The sequence below is a fragment of the Platichthys flesus genome, chromosome 22 (genome assembly GCF_949316205.1).
Source record: "Platichthys flesus chromosome 22, fPlaFle2.1, whole genome shotgun sequence".
Taxonomy (NCBI): Eukaryota; Metazoa; Chordata; class Actinopteri; order Pleuronectiformes; family Pleuronectidae; genus Platichthys; species Platichthys flesus.
In genome coordinates, this window is record NC_084966.1 from 2,404,089 (window position 1) to 2,429,510 (window position 25,422).

Genomic DNA, 25,422 nt, shown 5'->3' on the forward strand with positions numbered 1-25,422 from the left:
ATCCACATGTCCCCACTAACCTTAACCAAGAGCTCAGACATTAGGTTAAACCTCATTAGGACCATGAGCTTTGGTCCCCATGAGGTCTACTGGTCCTGACAAGGTTAGTGTTTCAAACTGGGAAAGGCCATAAAGAGGAGGGAGAGTTTTATAAATAGATTATTGATTAGTGTAAATACAATTACAGCAGCTTTTCAATAGATTTTACATGATTTACTTATTGAAAGTTAGTGAACCTTTAAAAAAAAGTTGACGTGTGCCACCTGCTGTCTGAAATAGTGTACTGCAGGATGCACAAACTATTTGAAAAATGTTTCTACAACTAAAATTATTAAAATGGAATCGATATTTGGTGGTATATAATAATCTTATTGATTTATTCTAAAGTCCTAGATGACACATTTTACCGTTTATAATGTTTAGTTTTTCCTGAATTTTAGGAAATTGTGTGTTTCCCTTGTATGATTACAATCTGAACAACACACAAGTGTTTTTAACTGAATAGACAAACTTGACAAATCTACTTTATTATCGTGGCTATAGCCTGGAAATGATTTAAAAAGTGCTCCTACTGGTTGTGTCTTCCTGTCCTTCATCAGGGCGACGGACCACAAGTGAAGGATGAACAAGACATCGGCCTGGGAGACAACAGGAAGTGACATCGTGGCCTCGTTATCTTAATAGACAGAGCAGGTGACTGAAATGAGAAGAAAATCCAGAAAGTGTTTTTGTTAAAATACTTGTACTAATACAAATGTGATACCCACTTGATCTCAGTGGGTCATGGAGAATGGAAATACAAATGTCTGTGGACCTGCACTGGTGGAGGCAAACAGCTGCAGGTCGTTTATTCCAGTTTTATATTTTACGACATTGGGCCATGATTCAAACCAGAAAGAGATGTTCAGCTCAGTGTGGAGGTCTTCACTGGTCACGTCAGTCACCTGACCTCAGTCCAGCTGCCCCCCCCCCCCACACACACACACAGGCAGGAGGCTACAGGTTGAGTCAAACAGAGTTCAAGACATATCTAAAAGGGTCTGTTTCAGTTTACTTACATATATTACCTTGCTCGTTCTCCAGAAATAAAGATTTAACATGAGAATAGAGATTGACCACAAAAGACGAAGGTGACGACGCATAAGAATACAAAATAACCAAAATATTCATGTTCATCCTAAATTCAACCCCTGTATATATTTGTGATTACACTGAGTGGCCACAGGGTGGAGGCAAAGGCATAGTGCATGGCAGCAAAGTATATTATGTTTAGAAAACTATTTAGTTAGTGTGTTAACGCTAAAATCTATATTTTACTACGTATAAATATGAGTAATGTGTCACAGGATAAAGTCTAATAACTGAATTCCCTCATATAACACCAGCACATTAATGATTGGATCATCTTGCTCTCTGCAGCCTGCGGCATATAATCATTTTGTGTCACTTCCACTCTTTAACTAATTTGCTGCCATTCTCCAGAACCTGATGATTCGCTGACATGGTTTTTTGAAACAGAGAGAGAGACTCTAACAATAAATCCAGCCCATGTCAGCACTCTGACTGACGCCAGGTCTCAACAAAGGCTGTTTACCAAGTACTGTAGGGTCAGGGAGTCAAAAATCAAGTGGCAGAGATTTATGCTTTTGGATAAAAAAAATGATGACAGGGAGGAAGGACAATAAATCATGAGAGAAAATGGGAAAAGAAAAGGAAGAGAAACTAAGGGAACAAACGGGAAAAGAGAAAATCAAAGGGAAGGATAGAAACAAGAGAGGAAGGCAAGAGAAACAGGCGTTTGTTTGTCTGTGAGGGCAAAGACCAAGGTCAAACAGGCATCGAGAGAAATATAGAGCAAGGGTAAAAGGAGAAAGACAAATGGGGAGAAAGTAAAGTCGTAGAAAGGAGGACTGAAGCAGGGGATAAAAATAACCTTCAGAATGAGTCCGATTGTAGAATGTGACCCTGTTCTGGAAGCACCGCTGTGTGTCTGCACCAGTAATGTGAGTAACATGAAAACGTGCACAATCGTGGTTGAGCTGAAAGAGAGAAGGAAGGAGTGGGACAGGAAGAAGTGATGGCATCATAATGATATGTCATAATTAAGAAGTCGTTAATGGAATAAAAGCCCTCGAGTGTAAGTGTTTTTTCTCATTTCCAGCTTTCAGCGTACATCCAGATCATTTATTTAATTAAATTAATTGATATTATTGTTATCGTGTGCTCTGCCTAAAACATCCTGACAAGACATCTTCCATTATAAAGAAATAGAAGAGAAAAGTTTCAAAACTAAGCAAAAACCACTCAGATTTTGTAAAAGAAAAGAAGTTTAACAGAACATAAACTAAAAAAAAACATTCTGTGTCATCATCAGTGCAAAAGAACATTTATGGATTCTGACATCATTTATTGTCATACGTGAGTCATTCTCAACCTATTAAATCACAACCTGTCGTCCTCAGGGATGATTACAAATCATCTTCGAGGGGAAGGATTTGACTCATAAATTTACTGTAATATAAGATTCAGAGCCATGAGTGTGCTTGATTTGAATACATCTCATAATTTTTATGTCTTTTTATCCATTTGTAACCATTATAATAAAATAATATACAAATTCATGAGTAGATGTTGCAATGATCTTCTGGAGGTATTAATAAATGATAAGAAACGCACAGAACAACCCTGAAAGTAAACTTGTTGAAATTGCCATGTATTAATCATAAGGGAGTGGAGAGGCTGAAGGTTAGAAGAAGGGCAGACATGTTGGATCTGTCACCGCTTCATGAAGTCAACTGCCAGAGACCAACTCACATTCATCCCAATGGGAAAGATCGTGATTTCCCAAGATAATCACATGCATTCATCACATATAGGAACTTAAACACATCTTTCACACTGGAGACAAAACCCATACTTTGGATGCCATGATTGATCTCACACACACACACACACACACACACACACACACACACACACACACACACACACACACACACACACACACACACACACACACACACACACACACACACACACACACACACACACACACACACACACACACACACACACACACAATCATGTGCACAGGTCACTGAAGGTTGCATATTCCCCAGAATATCACGGTTCACAAAAACAGCTTCTATTTCACTTATTTTTTACAACTATTGTTATTTTTAGTAAGTGAATTGATTGAAAATAGGCTAAATTTAAATGTATATGAAAGCATATAAATATAATTCAAAGGCAAGATGTGCAGGATAGGGATTGAAGTACAGTTTCTCTCTAATCCCCGGTGTAAACATATAAGTTTGGAAACATGTAAGTAACACAAGTAAACAACACAGTGAACAGTACAAAGACTCAGGGAGCAGACAGGATGTGAGTGCTGCAATTGAACTAGTGCACTAAATGGATTGAGACGAGCAGCAACACACTGATGAGAATAAAGTGGTGATTATAGAAACTCTGTTTGTGGTGATTTACACCAACTGCAGCCATGTGAGGGCTGGGTGGACCTGTGACGTCACTGCCTCGGTCCCTGTACCCCGGGTCCCGTCATGGCTCGTCCCAGTGCCGCGCGCCTCTCCGCTCACACACCGCACCTTTTAAACCGGAGTGACTCCTCATGTGGGTCCCGTGCGACTCGAGTCTGGACCGCGGAGTCGGAACAAAGCGTCTGCATCCCGGCAGCAGGTTGAACCAAAGGTGAGAACGGATTTTATCCGGCGCGTAATGCGGATGTGTAGATCGTCAAAACAAAACACCGTTTAGAAATCTTCCGGTTTAGCTTCTCCTCGCGCACTGAAACACGCGTGCGAGCACTTGTGCAGTCTATTTGAAGTCAAGTCGTGTGTTATTGGTCGATCTTCAATTCGGCATTAATCTCATACATTTAATATGTATATAACTTTGCCTGTTGTTCGGAGAACGCAGCGCGCAACCTGAATCCAGGAAAGTCGCGCATTTTGTGCCAAACCCTCGTTTTTTTTAACTTTTTTTAGTTATTTTTTAACGTAATCTGGTGTCGTTTGCGGTCACACCTGCCTATATCAACCGTATCTTTTCTACCAAACACGTGCAACAGCTGGACACTTCTGTCCCGGCTCTATCCTCGTGTTTTGGGGGCGCGCAGCGGACGTGTAACCCGGACAGTTATTGTGCGTGTCAATGGCATTTGGAGCCATTGAACGCATCACCTGAGTGGAAACAAAGTGCTGCGGACACAGCATGTGGGTGAGTAACACACCACACACACACACACAGAAAGAGAGAGAGACAGATGATTATGTAGGACTGTAATAGATGGATAGATAGCTGGATGGATGGATGTCACAGAATAATGAAGAAGAGAACTTGGTTTTCACATCAGGACCAAAGTTCAAGCGCAGGAATCTTTCAGTTTACGCAGAGATAATCCCCCTGCTCTGTGTGGATGGGATCAGAGGAGCGACATGATGGTGTTCAGTCAGCGAAGTTGACAAGAGTCTGAAATAAGAAACACTTCCCCAAACATCCTCCACAAAAGATGCTGCATCTCATTTCAATAAGTGGCCATCAATCTAATGCTGCTGCCAAATTCTCGTCTGCAGCGTTCCCGATAATGTTTAATGCAGCAAAGCATAACAACAAAATCAGGCTTTAGATGCTGATTTGAAAGTACAGTTCAAAATCACAAGCTTCACTCAGGAGCAAAAATCTGTTGTTTTCATTAATTTGGGAATTGTATTTTTGTGATTCGTTGCTGAAATGCCAGACAACTTATCGAAGGTATTTATGTTACCATGGTATATGACAAAGAAAAGCATAAAATCCTCACATTTGGGAAAAGTGGAAACAGCAAATGTTCGACATGATCAATTAATCAATCATTGCAATTTTCTCCTGATCAACTAATCAATCGATCGATGGTGACAGTCCTGAATCTCACACACGTTCTCTCTTCCTCCCTTTTTAAAGGATGGCTGCAGACAACTACTTGATGAAACCTTTGTGACACTCTTTTGGGATCAGAGACATATTTCCTGAATAAGATCTGTCAGTCTTCAGCCATAATGAATCAATCGAGAGACCCGTGCCACACCAAGACCTACATCGACACAGCCGGAAGCCCGTTGATCAGCGCCATCATGTTCGCCATGGGCATCTTTGGCAACGTAGCTGCACTGGTGATCCTGGAGATCCGGCGCCGCAGAGACACAAGGAGCGGGGGCGCGTCGCGGCGTGCACTGTTTCACGTTCTCATCACGGTGCTGGTGCTCACGGACTTGGCTGGGACCTGCCTGGTCAGCCCACTGGTGCAGCTGGCATATTCAAGCAACATCACCATGGAGGGGATGACGCCTAATACACATAGTGTGTGCGCGTACTTTGGTGTCAGCATGACCTTCTTCAGTCTGGCCACCCTGTCGCTCCTCTTCATGATGGCATTAGAGAGATGCTTTGCCATTGGATACCCCTACCTGTACACCCGGCATGTCACCAACAAATGTGCCTATATCACCATCCCATCAGTGTTTACGTTATGTATGATATTCTGTCTCCTGCCTTTTGCCGGGTTTGGTAGTTATGTTCAATACTGCCCTGGCACGTGGTGCTTCATTGACATGAACCCAGAGCACAGTCAGCACCGCCTGTACGCCACCCTCTACGCCACTATCATGTTTTTGCTGGTGTTGGCCATTGTGGCATGCAATGGTTTCGTGGTGTACCAGCTTTTCAAGATGTACCAACGCCGCAAGAGGACCGGCGGCTCGGTGATGGGAACCATAAGATCCAACAATGACCGCAGAGTGACGTCCATGGCCGAGGAGGTGGAGCACCTCATCCTGCTGGTGTTTATGACCATCATCTTCATCATATGCACGCTGCCCCTAGTGGTAAGATGACACACATGCTTTGTCCTTGATGCGTTATTGTAGTTTGTGCGAACTGACCTTCATAAAGCCCATAAATCCATCATGCAACAGCAATTAGCAGACGTTGTCGGGAGCTAAATGAGCTCAATGGGTCAATAGGTCAAAAAGAAGAAATAGATTTTCAATTTCCATGGTACTGGGAGTGAGAGCATTTCTTCCCAGTAACCTCAAACCTGCAAGCGTCACCCAAACAAACTTAGAATATATTTTTGCTTAATTCCAACATAAAATAATCCTTAAAAATAAACATTGACTTTGTATTTCGACCGAGTAGCATCATGTACAGAGAGAAAAGTGAAGGAGCCATCAAGCCGCCACTGTGGACTTCTAATAGCAAATCAATAGCTTCCCCTGCTGTTAATGATGCTTTGCACTTTACTGCAGACAACAACAATGGGCAATTTGGTTTGTTGTTGCATCACAGTTGTGGCTTGAAATGCAGAGAAACCATCATCTCTGCCAAACTGTGCTTCAAACTCAATTTAATATTCAAGAAGGAGCTAAGCGGATGTTCTAAGAATCTAAACTGAGCTCCAGTGTGTGAGCAGAGCAGCAAGGACCTGAGTTTCCTTTGCAGAGGAGCTGTGTGCATAAACAGATTCAGAAACCAGAGCTCGATCAATACTGTTTGGTTGGGTCGAGGAAACATTCAAATCTAGATAAGGCATTTCAACGAATTCACGGGTCATGAATCACGTATCGTATCAAGTCGTGAGTTACCCCAAATAACAAGTAAGCTAAACATGGCGATGGAGGAAAAACAAACGTAAGGTATGTTGTAGAAAAGCATTCATCTTCGACACCCTGAATATTTGCTGAACATCAAGGCCTCACATACACTTCACATGAACACTTTGATAACAGCAGAGGAAAGTGAGTGGGAGTTAACCCTTTAAACAACCCACACATGTGAAGGTCTGTCACTTATCACAGGATTGATCCCATGTGGTTTTATTTAAATTGTCACTGGGGTTGTTATGACTCCTCTTTTATTCCGAAGGTCTGACTTGTATTGTTCGTTGTTGATTTTGGTGTCACAGTGATGTAAGGTTTCTTAAACCAGTCATGTAACTAATTGCCATTTTAATGCGGTGAGAAAATGTTTAAAAGTGAGTGTTTAAAGAGCTGAGATGGAAAGATGGAGATTTTGGACAGTTGTTAAAGTCTGAAAGGGAATGATTCCACCATTGTTTTGTGTGACTGCAATTTGACCTTTTCCATCATTGCCTTTCCAGGAAGTTTTTAAAGGAATCAAACCTGAGCACGTTCTGAAGAAAAGCTTCATAGTGGAGGGCAGGAAACAGAGAATGAATAAATAGCAGTGAAAAGCTAGAAAACAAGAATGGGTGGAAGGTGGTAAAATGTCAGAGAAAAGAATCTAAACAGTTGCAAGGTGGTGTCTTCCCGTCACATTTAACTGGATATTGTTCCTCTGTGATCCCACGAGAGGGGCAGCGCAACTTTCTAAACCTGTGATTGAGTCACAGCTTCCATGGATTGTCTTAATGCACTGGCTCATGTGGTCACAGCTTCTCCTTCCAGCCCGTCACAGCAGTAGCTGATATCACTGACATGTTTTAACCACCGTGAAGTCTGCTGCTCTTGGGCCATATGCTACGAGTCAAAACAGCTAGAATAGAAGGCTGCTTCCATTTGTTCCATGAGTAGGAGAAGAAAGGTGGAGGTTGATCTGCATCTTCAATTCAATTGTTACTACGTTTACCTCAGAGCAGCAGGCTGGCATGCTAACATGCTGATGTTCCGACCCATGAGCCCACAGGTCGGTAGTCCACTAATCGATCCCCAGCTCCTCCGGTCTGCATTCCGAAGGGTCCTTGGGCTAGACACTGAACCCTCAACTGCCCCTGACGGCTGTGTGGGCAGCGTGTGAATCACGTGTGGTAGAAAAGTGCTGTGTGCAGAAGATGTAGATGGTTTAGTGTGGGATTTGTTAGCAGGATGTAAACTAGGATGTGGCTGATGCTGAGGTTAAGAGTGGGATTAAACCCTGAGAGCCAATTTAACACGCCGCCTCTCTTTTCTCCCTCCCCTCCGCTCAGATCCGGGTGTACATCAACTCCATAAACCCAGGGACAGAGTCCCACCCCATGGACCTGATTGCCCTGCGCTTCATCTCCATCAACTCCATCATCGACCCCTGGGTGTTCATCCTCCTCTCCCCCAGCGTGCTGCACTTTTTCTGGGCGAAGGCGTACCGGGCCCCCATAGGAGCCTCCAGGGGCTCCATGTATCAACCATCTATCAGTAAAACCAATACCGCTAACATCGAACTGTCTCACAACATGCCGGACTACACCGCCCCTTTTCAATCTGTGGAAAATCGATGACCATAACACCACGTTATGGTTTGATATGTATATTTATTGGACACATGAACGGACAGTGTGATTTCTGCTTTCATGCATCTCCACATCTATTCCTCCTAGTGGGTATTTTATTTATTTTTGGGGTGTTTCAATATGAGATAATGGATCTTACTGTCTTACCGATAAGCACTTATTAGGCTCTGTCAGCTGGAGGCCAACTGCTTCTAGCATTTCAGTACATTGTATGCATGTGGAATGCACAGGGACTTCTCTGGAGCTTTAGGGCTCCATCCATATTTCTATGTTTTAATATGAAAACACATCAACTCAGCCACAGATAGGTCTGGGGTAGCATTGTGGATGGAGCTTAAGTATTAAGTATAAAGCTCAACATTGTGTCTCCTTTGCTGCTTGTGTGATATATCAGTGAATCTGTCAAATGGGAAAAAGGTTGCTGATGGGAAAGAATTATTTCTGGAATTGGGAAACTGCAAGTGGTATCTCTGCTTTATCTCTGTGCATTAGGACAAACCCCACAGGGAGGGAGAGGTAACTGCTGCTTGGACATGTCTTCTCTAATTCAAATGCTGCTTTTTCAAACCACTCTCAGTTCCCATTAATATGTAATTGTATAGAGATGCATATATAATCAAGTAAATAGAAACAGAGCCGAATGTGTTACGGTCAGGTCACTTGGGATCACAATAATAGAAGATAGAATTTTGGGATGACACGGGTTTAGATATCTGAGGCACGTCTTTCTCCTCTCAACACTTCAGTGATCATGGGGGTCATCATCTTCAGAACATTATCTTTTCACTTGACCTTTGACCTCAACCTCTGCTCTGCTTTGGAAACCATAACCCTTCACATTCCTACCAGATCCCTGCTGGATGAAAGGGAAAGAACCACTTCTGGTACCATATGGTCACGACCTCCATCAGAGCGCTAAAGGTTATTCATCATTTAATTCATCTGTACATACACAGTACGTACCATATGATATAAGATGTCATTAGATGAGACTGCAGTTACCTTCGGACTTGAACATTCTACTTGTTGTATCGTTAAATGAGAGCAGATACAACGCAAACTTTAACAAATAAAAGTTTCATTTAATTAGCTAACACTCATTTATACAATTTGAAGTGTTAGTCCTCCAGGTGTTGGACAAACACTCAGTTGTAGTTTATTAGGTACAACCAGCTAAACCTAGTCTAATACAACAAATACTATACTGCAAAAAGGTTTCCTTTCATTAGGGCTTAAATGTCAATGATACAAACAGGGTGGATGAAATAAGCGTAGCACGTTTCAGTATTATGCAATGAATTGGACAAATTGCACAGTCTCACAACTTGTATCTTTATATTTTGCACATTTATAGAACAGCCTAATGTTGTAGATAGACTTTTTTATCTTATGTTATTTATTCTAGATTCTGTTTGTTCATAGTAGCTTTGTCACAGAGGAGGATTTACCGCAGGACTGCACTATTATTACCTAATAAACTGAGCAGCTGAGTGTTAATCCTGTGTTACTCTGTGAAAAGCGCCATTGTTTACTTTCAACGTCTGCCAAAGATCAGTTCTCAGTTAGTCGACACGTCAACGTGTGGGAAAAACCCTTTAGTGACTTAAAAGGTTTCAATCCACGTGCGTCTTTCCAGGGGATGGCTCATCTGGAACCAATGATTTCCCCTTTTCACAGCTCACATTAAAAAAACATCATGATTACCGGCTCTGATTATAGCCTCATGCTGATTGTTCAACTAGCAATTTAAACAAGGCCAGAAACTGGAGGCCCACCAATAAAGCTCCACGTGTAAAACCTCCCATACTATATCCGTCAGTATTAAGCCTGTTAGTGGATGGTTACACTTGGTGGATTTAATTACACACCACTGTGCAGAAAGGGAACTGTTACTGCTTCTCTTCTGCAGAGAGAAATCCAAACTGTCTGGCAAGAAAATCCTCCGCCGCAGATTTTCTCAGGATGTCAAGTCAGGAGTCTTTAATATAAAGCCACTCCTAATGGAGATGTCCTGGTTACGCAAGATCCAGTTTGAATTGAGAGAGTTTTGTCCTCAAGTGTGAGAAAAATAAATTACAAGTTGTCAACAAGCCAGGGTTTTTAGAGGGAAGCAGAAAACATAAAAAAGATCTATCAGCATCAGGTGTGTGTGCCAGTGTATTTTTGTGAATGTATTTTTTGCAAATATCCCACAAATGTGTCTACAATAGGTTTTGTGTGTGTGTTTGTGTGTGTGTGTTTGTGTGTTGATTCTGATCTCATATTCAAGATTTCTCACATGGTTGAAACAATACAAACGAGCAGGGAGGCTCCTTTAGCAAAATTAAAACAAGAAGTTGAGTAAGTAATAAAGACTATTTTGTGGATTTAGTTTGATTCTATTTAACTTATAATGCATCGTCATAGTAAAAGAGAATAAAACTAAATCAACGAGATTGCTTTTAATCAGAAACGTTTCCATTACAGACTTATTCTTGGTAATAAAATACACACAGTAATAATTATAAAATTAAATGTGTATTTACATTAATAGGATTGTGCACTATGCTTCCTGCCTGGATGTCTTGTTTTTATTCAATACTGTCGATGAAACTGAATGCACTGAGCACCCCGTGTGAATGTGTGTGTTTTATGGCTTGTGTAAATAAACTTCTCATCCACCAAATATTCTGCCCGACCTGTTTCCTGCTGTGTTCAAACACTCAAACACACACACACACACAGAGAAAGTGGATGGGTTCCAGATGTGGAGAATATAGCTGCACCTTCTCTTAGTTGAGTGTTTCATTTTCTGTATGTCGGCCTGAAACAATGTTCTCTCCACATGTTTTAGGTTTTCCTTTTTCATGTTTTCCACACGATCCTAACTAAAAGACCCTGCTCTCTTTTTCATACCATTAATGATACAGCTCAACATCCTTTCCTTTACTTTACGTCTGAACGATCACAAACTCCTGACGTGCACGAAGCCAACAAACAAACAACAATGCCATTTATAGAAACTCGTAAAATGGAAAGGGGATCTATAACTACCGGCGGGTGATGTTTGCTTCGGTGCTCTCACAGTAGTTAAATGAGAACTGGGATTTTTTGAGGTTGAATATCTCGTAAACTCTGGAGAACGAGCCACCCCTCAAGTGCATTTCACAGACACGCTCTGGGGACGCAGATCTGAGCACGTGCACAGCTGATGTAGGATACGCGAGGCCGCGATGATGCAAACACGTGGTTAAAAACAAGTATATCTCCGGCTCTGAAGTCACAAGCAGGCCTATGACTTGATTATAACAGCACCCCCTGCTGCATATCGGCTGCAGACGCATTGCCACTTTGCTAAATCCACAACTGGACGACTCGTCTATGCTCAGTGTCAACTAGTGGTCTGAACAAGGCGTGAGTCTCAATCAGAATGAAGTGTGTTGTCTCCATGTTGCAGCCACACAACTGTTCAGATTAAACTTTTTAACCTTTGGGGGCCGCAGGAGAGCACGGAACAATCCCAGCTGAGGGTGGAAACCCACTCAGACCAGGGGAGAACATGAACACTCCACAGGCAAAGACCCCAGCTGAACCCGAGATTCAAACCATGAACCTTCTTTCTGCAATTCAACAGTGCTGACCACTTCACCACCGTGCCATCCCCAGATTCAACAGTTCAGGGATTCAGATTTCCTAAAGAGTTCCTCTCTTCCTCCTCCCTTACCTTCTCTCCCCTCCTTCCACCATTTGCCAGAGACTATGAGATAATCTAATAGTCGGGAGTCATGGTCCAGGATTAAAGACATTAAATAACATTAACCATTTATATGCTCATCGCTCTTCTCTCTCTCTCTCAATCTGTTCTTCAAATAAACCTCTCTCCCTCCCTCTTTTCATCTTTCTCTCCAACACCACTGAGCTAAGAGCTGCTGCATCTGTCTGTTGTCGTGTGTGTTTCTACTATCATGTGAATATATCAGTTGGTGATGTAATGGGTACTTCCTGTGTCTAGTGGGGTTTTCAGATGACGCTAATGTGAAAAAGAACCTTGATAAAGATTTGTATTCACTTCAGCCCCAGCCCACAGTTTCCCTGTGCACAACTCATCCTTCGCAATGAGTCCTCAGGGTGTCTACAGCTGTTTTCAAAACCAAACCTGCACACAGAAGTCAAATACACTACAGACTTTAACCACCCTGAGTACTCGTTAGGCTTATTGGCCACTTATCGTTAAACTTGCATTTCCCCGCGTTCATAAACGAACTAGCGGGAAAGGCTTTCGTTTAATGTGTTAACTTAACTGCAGGTTGTCGGAGAAAATTTGAAAGCTATCCAATCTGAATTTTAGACATTTCCAGACTCTTTAAAGACCGTGACTAAAATTAAATGAAGCGTTGCAGACAGAATATTCAGTGTTGTGATGCATACTTGAACCTACACCATTGAAACACACGTCATTTTATTGCAATTCGACAGGAATGTAATTTCCTGCAATAATTGCCCATAGTTCCCCAACGTATCCTACTCAATGGCTGTGTGACTCACTAATAAACAATTATAATCCAAACATCAGGAGCATATCAGCGCTAACCGAGTTTACTCAACATATTTGATTAGTTTATTAATTAACCCTGTCTAGTTAATGAGGTAATCTGTTCTCTTCATGTGTTGTGATTGGGTCAGAGGAAGGAAGGAGCTGATGTGTGTGTGTAAGATTTGTATTTGACAGTGTGCAGATTACGCTGCTGTTTCCAGAAAGTGGCACCATAATAATAAAGGCTGGAGGGACTGTAGAACAGGAGTTGCAGCTTTTGAAAAATTTGAAAGAATCGAACATTAAACTATTTCAGGTTTTAAAACGGGCAGCATGGAATAATCTATTATCACCTCATGCAAATATCACAATGGAGTTTGGTGTCCATGTAAATGGATATGAAATAAAATCCAATTGATGAATCGTTTTCATCATCATATTTATCCTCATGGTTACAGCTGTGCTTTGCGTTTAACAAAAACTAAATTGCTTTTGCTCATAATTCTTTAATTGAATAATTTAGTTTTTGTCCCTGTAGGTTTTCAAACTAAAACTTTATAATTACTATTTCAAGCCTTCAATAAAATACAACAAGTAGATAAAAAAAACAAATAGGGTATAAATATCAGTTTCCTGTAGAACACAGCCTATCTCATATTTCTACTTCCTACTTCTCCTCATCAATCATTTGAATCTAGTTTGGAACTACTTTATTACTAAGAGACAGGAAAGAAAACAGTTGCTCTTATCTTCTGTGTGCAGCCCACAGCTCCCAAGCAGGAGTTCAGAGGTCAGAAGAGAGGCTTGTGATCAGGTCATCAGAAGGTCATGGAGCAGGAAGGCGTAGCTTTAGGGCAGGGGTGTCCAAATTTTTTATCCCGAGGGCCACATATAGAAAAAAATACAAAGGTCTGGGCCACTCATGCCGTCTGGGCCACTCAACCCCCCCCCGACGAAATTATCCAATAAGTGCATTCAAGGGTACAAACCCAGAACAACAAGAATCAAGAAAGTACAATTTCTTAATTTTTTTGAGGCGGGCGAATTTAAAATCGAGGGCGGGCCGCAGATGGCCCGCAGGCCGTAGCTTGGACACCCCTGCTTTAGGGGAAGTGGACGAGTCAGAACGAGAAGTAGAGTCACTCACTGGTTGACTCTATTCACCGGAGGGAGTTCCACAGATTGAGCTGAGAACTGTGATTTCCAAAAACTCAAAATCAACCGACGATCTTTGACATTTAGAAATGAGAAAAATATTTTCGTATTTTACATTAATGCAGATGTTTGGGAACATAGAGCTGCAGCAAAATGAGTCATGTTTTCCATTGTGTTTGCAAGAATGGTCGAAAAACACACAACAAGCATGTTATCTCGTCTGTCACGTCCCTGCTAAGCCGACATAAGCCATGAGAAAGTTAGGTCTCTCCTCCTTCGTTGCAATGCTTTTACAGCCTGACAACAGATTTCCATTTGAAAATTAACAACTCATCTCCTGCACGCTCTCTGTAATGAGGGAACATTCTTCTGGTAATAGCCTTTAAAACAGCTTCATTTGTCTGCGAGGCCTTTCTCACAGAAAATCACAGTCACATTGTGTACATATTTCAAAACCACAAAATTGAAGGGTGAGGACCGTTCGGATTTATTTGAAGAGCTTCTCTCTCTTCCTCCTCGAAATCGGAACAAGGGGCTTCAGTTGAGAGACCTCGGCTCAAATCTACAACACCATATTGGGCAAAAAAATGGATAGTAAGGGTTTTAAGGGCTCGATGTGGGATTTAAGGGGATTTTTACATTTATTAAGAGTCTCTGGTCATTTTGAACCAAAATAACAGGTGTAAAAGGTTCCTCATTAGGTTGTCAACGTTTAGAAGGAGGCGTGGCTGCACAGGACAGGGAACCCCCTGGGGTCGAAACACTGGTGGGCGTGGATAAGATCTAGAGAATGTCGAGAATTTGATGAGATGAGATGAGTGGACTCACCTTGGCTTGAGAGACTGGAGGGGACAGAGGGAGGAGGACGGTCACAGCGACAGTCTGAATTTATATTTGAAAGAGACAGAGAGAAGAGCTTTGATCAATGACAAGTATGGACACAGCCCACATAGACGATGATGACAGGACGTACAACTCAACTCTTAGCACTTATGTTTCAACAGAAGCTGCATGTTTTGAATTGGTTTGAATATAAACCGATCCCCACACTTGAATGAATGAAGAATATTTGTTTTGTTCAGTGACTTCATCTCTAGATGCCACTAATTCCTGCTCACTGAATTTAATGCAGGCTCTAGTGTCCTCCATTACCAGCTCAAATTAGGATCAATAACATTTGGATCTACACCGAGATGCTCTTGTGAAATGCAGCTGGAAGAGAGGGGTGAGTGTAAGTGAATCTGTCAGACAAGAAAAGTCATCGTCCACATCTCCAGCAACTGCAGAGCCAGAGAAAGTGAGACGCGAGACGTGACTGATGATGTTGTCCTGCAGCTCAGTGGGATCTGGCAGCCATCAGGTACCGACTGAAGGACACTTGACTTTGGGCCACCCGGCTGCTCCAGTATCAGTATGACAGGGGAAGAGGAGACGGGGGAGGAGATTGGATGAGTGAGGAATGTCTGCCTCTCTGCTACTAGTGTAAACAGGGATTAGTTTCATTGCTTAAAACGCATCTCAGTGTCTTCATCAGTCAGGACAGAAGGATTTCAAAAGAACCTATATCATATCTTGACCATGAGAGAAGCATTTTAGACATAGACTGTAAATAAAAAGAGCATAACACAGGAAACACATTGGGATCAGGTGCTGATAATCAAAGCGATGGAAACAGGAATTAAAGTTGGATAGACACACAAGGAAGGAGGAAAAATAAAACAGGAAACAAAAATTCAAAGTGAAAAAAAATAACCAAACAAAAACTCAAAACATATTTGGGACAATAAGTCAAATAATCCTCAACTATAAAGATATGAGCTTTTTTACAATGACTATAAATGATTTTGCACAAACCAGTTATTTATCTTCTTCTATTTGTCACAAGGACGGGACTTTAGGGGCTCCTCAAAATTCAGGATCAAATTGCTGAGGCTATCTTTAGGTTTACTTAAATGATTCTTGGGAACATCTGAGTTCCATCCACCCTCTGGAGGCCTGTTAAGCCTGATTCCCGACTCACTGACTGCATAAAGTATGAATCAGACAGGAGAGCGGGCTGATCTCTCCCAAAACTCACGAAAACAGTTCCTCGGCAAACCGCAGCTCCCTCACTGTTACATCATCTCAACTCTCTTGGCTCCTTCACATACAAACAGTGACACGGAAAGAGAGCATAACAGCGATGCAGAGGGAGGCAGTGAGAAAAGGATGGATGACCTGCGGAGGGATTTCCCCTTTGGTCAGAGGGAGTTTTGCCTGATGCGTAAACGTCCGGCGTCTCACACAGCAATGTCTGGACATCTAATGTGGTTAAATATAGCAACACAGACGCTTTCCTCAGTACCCGCAGCTCTGAGCACGTGAGGCCCCGGCATTAATCACATATTCCATCGTTACAGCTCGGTTTACACAACTTGAAGATGTAATATTGTATGATGCTGCAAACTTCAGGGGGGTCAAGTGAAGTGCACCCTGAGCTTGACGGAGGAAACATAAGCATTGAGAGATACTTAAGTACGGACACTTGCAAGCACACACACACACTTTTAGCACTCTTAGCTTGGCAATGCATTTGACGGTACATTAGGCAGTTAAGTTGGCGGCCAAGTAAACAACATAAACTTGATGTGCTCTACTTTTGGCAAAGTCAGCTTTAGGTGAACAGATGGAAGGCTTGTCCTCATTTGGTCCAGGACTCTCAAATAATCAAGTCAAATCAATAAATCAGTCAAACTGAGCAGTATTTAGTTCATCAGGCCCCAGGTGATCTGACATCAGGAGGGATTTCTAACAGTTTCTCTATTTGTGCAGAAGTGATCCCAGAACTGTCAAACTGAGCAGACAGAAGCCAGAGGCCATGTGCTTGTGCTTGTAATGTTAATAAAGTAAAACCACAGATATGACATGACTTCCTCTGGCCTCAGAGTTGATGATAAGCCTGTGTGGTTTGCAGCTGTAAGATACTATTTGTTCCTTGAGGTATTTTATCAGAAAAGATGGGGTCTGGGGATCTACCCTCTCCGAGGACACTGGAAACTACAAAACCAGTATCTGAAATGTCCGAACGTGACGAGATCAAAGAGTCAAAGGCAGCGTCAGACATATTTTGTTGGTTTTTTAAGCGTATGAGAGAAGATGGCCACATGTTGTCTTCACTTGCTCAATAAAGAACATAAAAGATCTAACATGTTCTTGTCAGTGAGGACATTGTGCAGGTGTCACCTGTTTTATTCCTATGTGCAGGACAGACTAAAGATATCGAGCATATAGGAAGAGCAGGTGAGAATTTATTCATCATATCATTGTTCTTCAAAATCCCTGGAAACATTCTGGGTGGTGTCTTGGAAGAGCAGTAAGTTAAAGCAGTAAGAATAGGTCTTAAATCCTGCTTCCTCCATGTTAGTGGATGGGTCGTGGACCAAACTCTATGGTCAACATATGCGTTAAATACATTTTCTTTTAACTGTCCATAACAAATGTATTAAGGTGGTGTTGGAGCTGGTCCATGAGGAGGCAGGAAATGAAATCTTAATTCTACAGAATGGGGATCATCTAAGGAGCTGCATCCTTTCAACCCGCGGCTCCAAGTTCACTGAAGAGGCTCTGATATCGATCCTATCATCACACGCCTGCTTGAATTTGTTCTTTCTAGTATCAACATACACAACCAGCTTACTAAAGAGACGTAGCAGCTTGAAACCTGATGTCAGCAGGAACAATTCCTGGCACTTGTCATCCATTGTCATCTGACAGAGAAGATATCAGAGCCTTTTCATTGTGCAATGAAAACATGCGCCACATTACTACCTTACTCCTTACAGATTTTTCTTGCCACAGAGAGATGAAGTAAGAGTTTGTGTTCTTTCATCTCGTGTCTGAGCATGTCCCGTTACAGTAGCTGCCTCTTTGCCCCCCCGCTCCGTCTCTCAGAGCTGCACATTCAAGTCCATCCAAGCACGACGTGCACAAAACACACACACACGCGTGCCACTTTTTGGCTTTACTCTCATTGCACACAACTATCGCTCGCTTGTTGTACTCTGTTAATCCCTGAGTGTGATATTTGCTGTGTTGTCAGCTCAGGTTAGCTCTCCTCATACCTGATCTTTGTGAAAAGTAAATGAGCTAATCCCTGGAGCCACGCCATCTTCTTTCTATGGGAAACCAAACTCTGACCTCCAACAGAGCCCCTCAGAGACTCGCTGCGAGGCCGAGAGCGCAACCAAAGAAACACAGATCAACACAAACAGGACAACTCATGATATGGCACATTATAAGTTGTCTTTCTCACAGGGTGCACATTCTTATGGACAAGGGTGTGTGTAAGTGCTGTATGTAAGCCAATACTGAGCTCTGTCAGGACTTGTTATAAGAAACATGTTTTTGAATAAACCCGACAAACAGGCAAAAGCAAAGTAGCGTGCCCTCTGAATTACAGATGTGGGAGTCTTGACTAAACTTATACTCGAGTTTCAATTTGCTTCCAATGAGCAGCTAAACTAAACCTGTTAGTCGAGCACTCACAGAGGAACTCTACCAATAAACGGATGATAAATTGGAGCATTAAGGCGAGAGAGTTTGTTTTTCAGAGACTGCCGGTGGACGGATGCTTCTGTGGTTTTCCTGCTGATGTTTCCGTGGCCACGCTGAGACTGAATCAGCGTCACTGATTGCAAGTTGTGTCTCGTTTCCAAAACTAAACCGCAATTGAGCATAAAGTGAATGAAGCTGCAGAGATTTTCATGTCACAATTATGCTTGAGGTATGCAAAATGCAGTTTTAAATTCTCAAGATGATTATTGTTTGAAGCTGTAACCAATGCGCTTTAGACATTTCATATTAGCTTTTTAGTTTTCACATTATAACTTATTTAGACTATTAAATGATATTACAGATCAAATAGAATTACCGCCCTGTGGTTGTATGCCTCTGCTTACCAGTGCAGTGTCTGTGCACACATTCTTTATTTCCTGTCCTCGGAAATCGAATCAGTACATTTATGAGTCAATATTTGAAGAAATCTCTTTGAAACAGACTTGAAATATCGTGTTCCAGAGGCTTGTGAAGCATGCAATTCCTTGACCTTTGACCTTTACCCACCCTGGTCTTAATGAGTGTTTAGATTCCCTCGGAACAAGGGTTCTCTTGAGGCGTTCTCATCACAACTCTCAGGAATCCTGACTATTTATATACCATATTATAAGTCAAAAAAACAAATGAAAATCATAGGATATCCCCACTGATTTAAAGAGGAACCACAGAGAGCTGGGAATTATTTGCGGATGATCTCCTTGATAGCAGGCTGTTATTACAGGCCTGAGATGTGACCGGCTCAGACTTTACTGCTAACTCACAACAGCAGGCTGCATCTGTTTCCAAGTGTCTTACTGCACGCTAACGTGTTCCCTTACTGGAGGAGAACGCAGCCTTGCAGCCATCAGATGCCGAGCCTTGTGTGTGAGTGCGTTAACGAAGCTGTGTGACTTGTCGTGTGTGGGCAAACCAGTGTCTGGCTTCAATATCACACTAGTATGCACTTTGGCTCCATCTGTGTTTTTATGCTGTAATGTTTTTATACTGCATTTCCCAGAAATCACCCGTCAATTTGACAACTTCTGCTTAGATTCTGTCTGAAGCTGCTTTCAGAGACGCACCGGGCTCCAGAGAACCTCGGGACATTCTCCAGAGAGGCTGGATGGGAGAACACCAAGGTCCCAGTGAGAACCTCTGGACTCTGCTGAGTTTCCACGGCTGGCCCCAGAGTAGGAACACCACATAAAGGCATTCATAATAAAAACAGGATTTTTATTGAAGCCTGCCTCCATATGAGAAAAACAAAAACTAATTTTACAACAAAATCGATCAATTTCGAGATACTTAGTCAATTTTATTACAAACCGAGTCACAGTTCTAACTAATTTAGTTGCAAAATCTTCTTGGTATTACAAATCTGAGATCTTCATGTTTCCTCATTTTTAAGATTTAATCGGTTTACGATGACAAACAATTATTTCTAGTTTTGCTTTCGTGCCACCGGGGCAGGATTCTTTTGAAATCTTGTTTTCCAGAGAGTACCTCCATTGATCGGGCAGTTTTTTTTATCTGGCTATTTGTTGCATAATGACACACTCTGTCATTTTGTTGTTATGAGAAAATACTTTTCAACAGAAAGCTTTCTGGGGGTGGTTTGCAGCGGATCAATAGAATGAAGGTCGATGAGCCCTGAGAGGCTCACAGCTAAACAGAAAATCCACCGCAGAGACGGTGAGATTTCTCCTCTTGAGCTCGGCCGCCTCAATTATACTTTGGCAGCCTCATCAGATTTCTTCCTAAAAAGCCGTAATCAAAGCTCCACAATAAGCACTTCTGTTTAGAAGAAGTAAATCAAGTGTTGTGCACTTACAGCACATGTGGAGATTATTCTGCTCACAAGGGCAACGATGCATCAATCAAGAGATTATGTGACAGCAGCTCAACCTGATATTGGCAGAGGAAAGTAAGACAGTTTGATGAATGTAAGCCTTTTATTTTATTATAAACATATGTCACATGACTTCGATGGGACCTGCTCCTGAGGTCTGGCTCTTTTACTGCACAGAGCGTGATCAGGGATTTTAGGAAAATGTCACCTGATGAAACATGCAATCATTTAGTTGAGCAACGTTATGTTCTTTGGTAAATGCCGCTGACACAAACCATTCATATTGGTGCATTTTCTTCTTTTTACCTGCTATACTATTTTTTAACACTTCTATCTCTAGTTATCTGTTTATCCACTCCCGCCAAACTGCTTCCTCTGTTCCCCCCTAATAATCTACCTTCTTCTGAACGCTGTCCTTGTCAAACAACCTTTCCCTAGGATCCTTGCCGTCCATACATTGCGATAGCCCTCTCCTTATCTCTGCGTTTCTGTTTAGTCTCAAACTTAGTACCAAACTTAACTTACAGCCACTCACTCTCTCTCTCAGTATATTTGTGTCTGTGTCATTTCTCAAGGACAGGCTGAAGCAAATGGTTCCACACACCAACACATCAGATGAAGTAGAGAAGTTACCTGAACTCTCCACCTCCATTCATCATCCCCGTTTCATAAATACAGTCCATCACACGGAAGATGAACTGAGCAGTCACCACACGTGAGCTCTTTAACGTCCTGCCCTGTTCAGACGTGGTATCAACGTCCCTCCTGACAGATTTGATCACCAGTGAAGATCTCCAGGTCTCGTCTGATCACATTTGCTGTTAAAATGTGTCCTGAAAGCGTCTCTGCACACGGAATACAGATTAATGAAGGCTGGGGACAGGACTCGGATTGCAAGGCTCCCCAAATTACCTACTGAGGATTTGCATCGATCAACACTCTGGTATTGATCCCCCCGTCTCTTGTTTATGTCCCAGAGGGTCTCATAAGTGACAGAAATAACCTAATTGTGCTTCATTCCTTAACCCCTCACCATACATTAATAGCTGAGTCGGTGAATGGGTCCTTCAGTCAGCTGTAACTGGGAGCTCAACCTTCCATATGGAAAAGGCTGTGGTTTGGTTTCTCTCTGGCTCCTACAGGCTCTAATAGAGATGATCATCAAATAAATCTGTATCCAGTTGTTTATACAAGAAAAAACGGATTGGGACACACTGGCCACCACATGACATGCTGAAACACAACACTGTTTCAATAGAGCTTTTTAATAAGTGTGTGTGTGAGGCTGAACAGGAATGTGGACACAAAAGAGAGGTGAGAGCTGTGACGTCATTAAACACACCCGTTACCACACACTTATGTGATTCTGACAAGAGTGCTGTCTAGGCTTATCAAGGGTGGCAGGCACACACGCAAAGACACACACACACAGGCTTGCGCTCATCAGGAACATAAACACTGTCGGACATTCCTGAGAAGCAAAGACAGAGGAGGATGTTTACCAGGTCCTACATGTGGAGACAGAGAGAGGCACCAAGAGGAGGATGTTTTCTCTGCTGCAGGTTCATACACTGGTTCCTAGTAAAACTGTGACTGACCCATGACCACACAGAGCCACACTCACAATTCTGCTCATGTCATGAAATACTTTCTGCTGTATGAACCTTTAATTTATCTTTGTCTTGAATTTGTGGGATTTCCTTGCGTGTCACTCTTGCTTTAGTTCCCGTCTCCTGTGCACCTGCCCTGATGTGGCTCACCTGAGTTGAACTATCCCGCTGACATTGGAGACTATGTCAAGAAAATTTTAAATAAAACTCACTTTGACCCCATTGCTGATTATTTCAATGCCGTAGTACTTCAGAAGGTACACACGTATACGTTTAATCCCACTAACACACCATATCTGACACTTAAATGTCAAAGTGGACAACAAAATAACAAACACACAGCTTTATCCGCCTCAAACTGTCAGTAATGAAATCCCTATAAAGTATCCGTGGAAGGTCAACAGATGTCTGACATTTACCATCATTATCTTTAAGCACACAACCTCGTGTTTGGATAAATTCATCATCCTGCCATTTAAAACTTATCTTGGATGGCGTTCAAAAGTTCTAATAAGAGCCATTTCTGTGAGACTAACGAGGTAAATGAATCTTCATCAGGATTACAGTAGACTACGCCCACTGAACAAGAAACAGCAGGAGTCCCTTCATGGCAAAGACAAAGACAGAGTTTTATGTGCAAGGATAGAAAAGAACATATGGATGTTTTTTAGTCAGATCTATAAAACTGGTTCTTAAGCTGGTTATGTATGGTTCTGTTTTATAAATCTCTAAAAGCTCTAATATATTTAATTCACTGCACGTTAGCTAGAGATGTGGAAGAAAATCATCTTAATACCATGTATGGGAAATGACGTGCATGTTTTTTTTTATTCATATGCAAACATAAATGATGTTAAAAATTTGTTATAAACTACCAGATGACTTACAGGGCTGTGATCTTTACCAGCCGCCCAGATGATAAACCTCAACACGGAGGGAAGGAGCTGAAGACACATTCCTCTCTGGAAGCTTCTGATGCAGGAGTGATGCTAAACGGTTTGGTCAACGCAGGTGGACAATATTCCTTCAGTCAGCCACAGATCTCCTGCCAGCGAGGTACTCGAGAGTTTTATGGCCAAAATTCCCTTTTTTACAGTTTCATTTATTAGATTTTTATTGGATGGTGCATTTCTTGTGATTACGATGCATGAAAAGTTGGACTGCGAGTAACTTCTCTGGTATCACATTCAGAATTAAAACATTACCTCCTGCCTCTGCAGCCCTCACCTGAACATTCCGGAGATCTCTGTGTTGTGAACGCGTCTTTTCTGTGAATCTCCTGCTGCAGTGTCCATGTGAGAAAGGGAACTTTCGCAGAAAGTCCAGACCCGATGCTGCGGACATCCTCTGGAGGTCATGTCTGAACACAGCTTGGTCTATAGTATGAGAAATGATGCCCCACATTAGCACTGCTATAGAACAGGTGGTAATTTCTACCTCAGCTCATGGGCTTTAAGTCTAAAACTTCACTCTACAAAAATGCCAACATCTTTTAACATCACGTGCATTGTGAATTTAACAAACCATGCGTTTGAACTATATTCAAAAATGGAGAAGTTTGGAATACTGCAAGCAGTGAATTGACCTCTGGCTGCCTCTGCCCTCTGCAGCTTCACGTTGCCTGCGTTCTGTTCCTCTGCTTTTCCGAGTCTCCGAGGACCAGCAGGAATGCTGACCTCTGCTCTGCTCTTCCTCCTCTCCCCACTTTGCAATTAGGCTGCAAGAAAAACAAACTTTTAAATTCATGATGAATTTTTTAGAGCTGCAAATGGGATAGATCTCAGTCTGTCACTCTTTACAAAATGCTGTTGTGGGGGCAACCTCAGTCCCAGAGAACATGATATGAGGCCCAAACAGAGCAGAAGTATCAGATCTTCTGTCTTGGACTGATCTCCACTTCCCTCCACAGGAAGGCCAGCGATCAGGGGCACAGCAGCACAAACTTCCAACTCATCACAGAGGATCAAACCAGACAGCGGCGGCTGGACGGACCCTGTAAACAGAGTCAGACACGAGAAGTCAGACGTCTCTCTTCCCTGAAGCAAACGTGATTGTTTCTCCATATTTGGAGAATTTAAAAAGTTTACACTTTAGAGACTTTATCGCAGAGTTTTACAGCAGCGGAGCTCGGCTCACCTTTACCGCATCGTCAAACTTATAAAGAAGACTCCTTTAAACCAAACCATCCCTTTAATGGAGCAGTCATTTACATGAGAACGATAAAAGAGGCATGAGATGAAAGGGGGAACTCAGGGCAACTCCAGTATAAGTCAGTGTCCCACCATTCAAGGTTTTGGTCTGAAACAAATAAAGATGACAGATCCCTACAGTGAAGCTCGGTAGCGGCTGTAAGAAAGAAAAACACAACAAGGCATGTGTTTAGTGTCCCATGGTGTCCGCTCACTCTGTGTGACATCAGGGCCATGTGATGACAACTTCCTGTTCCCCTTTGTTGCACAACCGGCTTCAGATTGGTACTAGTAGGGAGAATGCAGAAAAACACGTAGACTGACAGTCCCTGGTGAAATGCAAAAATGCAAAAATGCAAAAAACCAAATACACACACACACACACACACACACACACACACACACACACACACACACACACACACACACACACACACACACACGCACACGCACACGCACACGCACACGCACACGCACACGCACACGCACACGCACACACACACACACACACGACGTTGGCTTACATGTCCTAACTTACTCTGACCTAACCACTACTAGAGAAAATCTCAATCTGACCACAACTTCTCTTCAGATTTTGTAACAAGGGGAAACACATTTTCCATCAGGGACAGCAATTACAAAATTACTGATATGACCTTTGCAAAGAGAAAGGTTGGTTGAAAGTACATAACAAACCAGCATTTTCACAAACAAAATTACACAACTCAGGCCTCATAATCCTCTACGACATCATCAGCTGTAATTTCTGTGCATTTGTTGCAAATTCCATGGACGTCTGGCGGATTTTGAGATGACAGGTTTAAATAAAAAACACTGAATCATTCCCAACATATTTGAAAGGTCTGAAGAAAAAAATCAAGTGGAAAATCTCAGAGTTAAAGAGAAGCTGTCAGTGAGACTGTATCTTCCTCTGTGACATTTACACACACTCTCTGTTTCCTCGTCGATACACACACACACACGCACGCACACACATCTTTTGTCAACCACTACAATAGGTGCTGAAAGGTGTCGTATTATAAATCCACCATGAGCTGGAGGAGGAAAGAGATTTCTTTGTGTTGTGGTTGAAAAAGAGACAACAGATGAGATCTCAATCTTTTCACCATTTCATGGTAAAAAACCTGTGTTTCTATCTATCAACACTATTCTGCACATATCTTCACTGTATTTCAAGGATCTGTTTTAAACTTAAAACATGGCAGCAAGAAGAAAGACCAGCACAAGACTAA

At 42.2% G+C, this 25,422-nt stretch overlaps 1 protein-coding gene and 1 long non-coding RNA gene across 2 annotated transcripts; one reads left to right on the forward strand and one right to left on the reverse strand.

Annotated features, from left to right (window-relative positions):
* Positions 1 to 579: 579 nt before the first annotated feature.
* Positions 580 to 23,802, reverse strand: LOC133933263 (uncharacterized). The gene is made up of 4 exons (XR_009912045.1): positions 23,566 to 23,802; positions 23,208 to 23,356; positions 14,778 to 14,831; positions 580 to 697 (listed from the first exon to the last, which is right to left on the reverse strand). It is a non-coding gene; the product is annotated as an uncharacterized LOC133933263 (long non-coding RNA).
* On the forward strand, positions 3,599 to 10,946 carry ptger2a (prostaglandin E receptor 2a (subtype EP2)). Its single transcript, XM_062381081.1, has 3 exons — positions 3,599 to 4,239; positions 4,963 to 5,882; positions 7,982 to 10,946. Exons 2-3 carry the CDS (start codon positions 5,058 to 5,060, stop codon positions 8,267 to 8,269), a joined length of 1,113 nt encoding a protein of 370 aa, XP_062237065.1. The 5' UTR covers positions 3,599 to 4,239; positions 4,963 to 5,057; the 3' UTR covers positions 8,270 to 10,946.
* Positions 23,803 to 25,422: the final 1,620 nt, after the last annotated feature.

Excerpts from the sequence above, each read along its gene's own strand:
- ptger2a (XM_062381081.1), top strand. The coding sequence starts at position 5,058 with ATGAATCAATCGAGAGACCCGTGCCACACCAAGACCTACATCGACACA. Across the intron at positions 5,883-7,981 it reads TATGCACGCTGCCCCTAGTG|ATCCGGGTGTACATCAACTC; the intron begins GTAAGATGACAC and ends CCCTCCGCTCAG.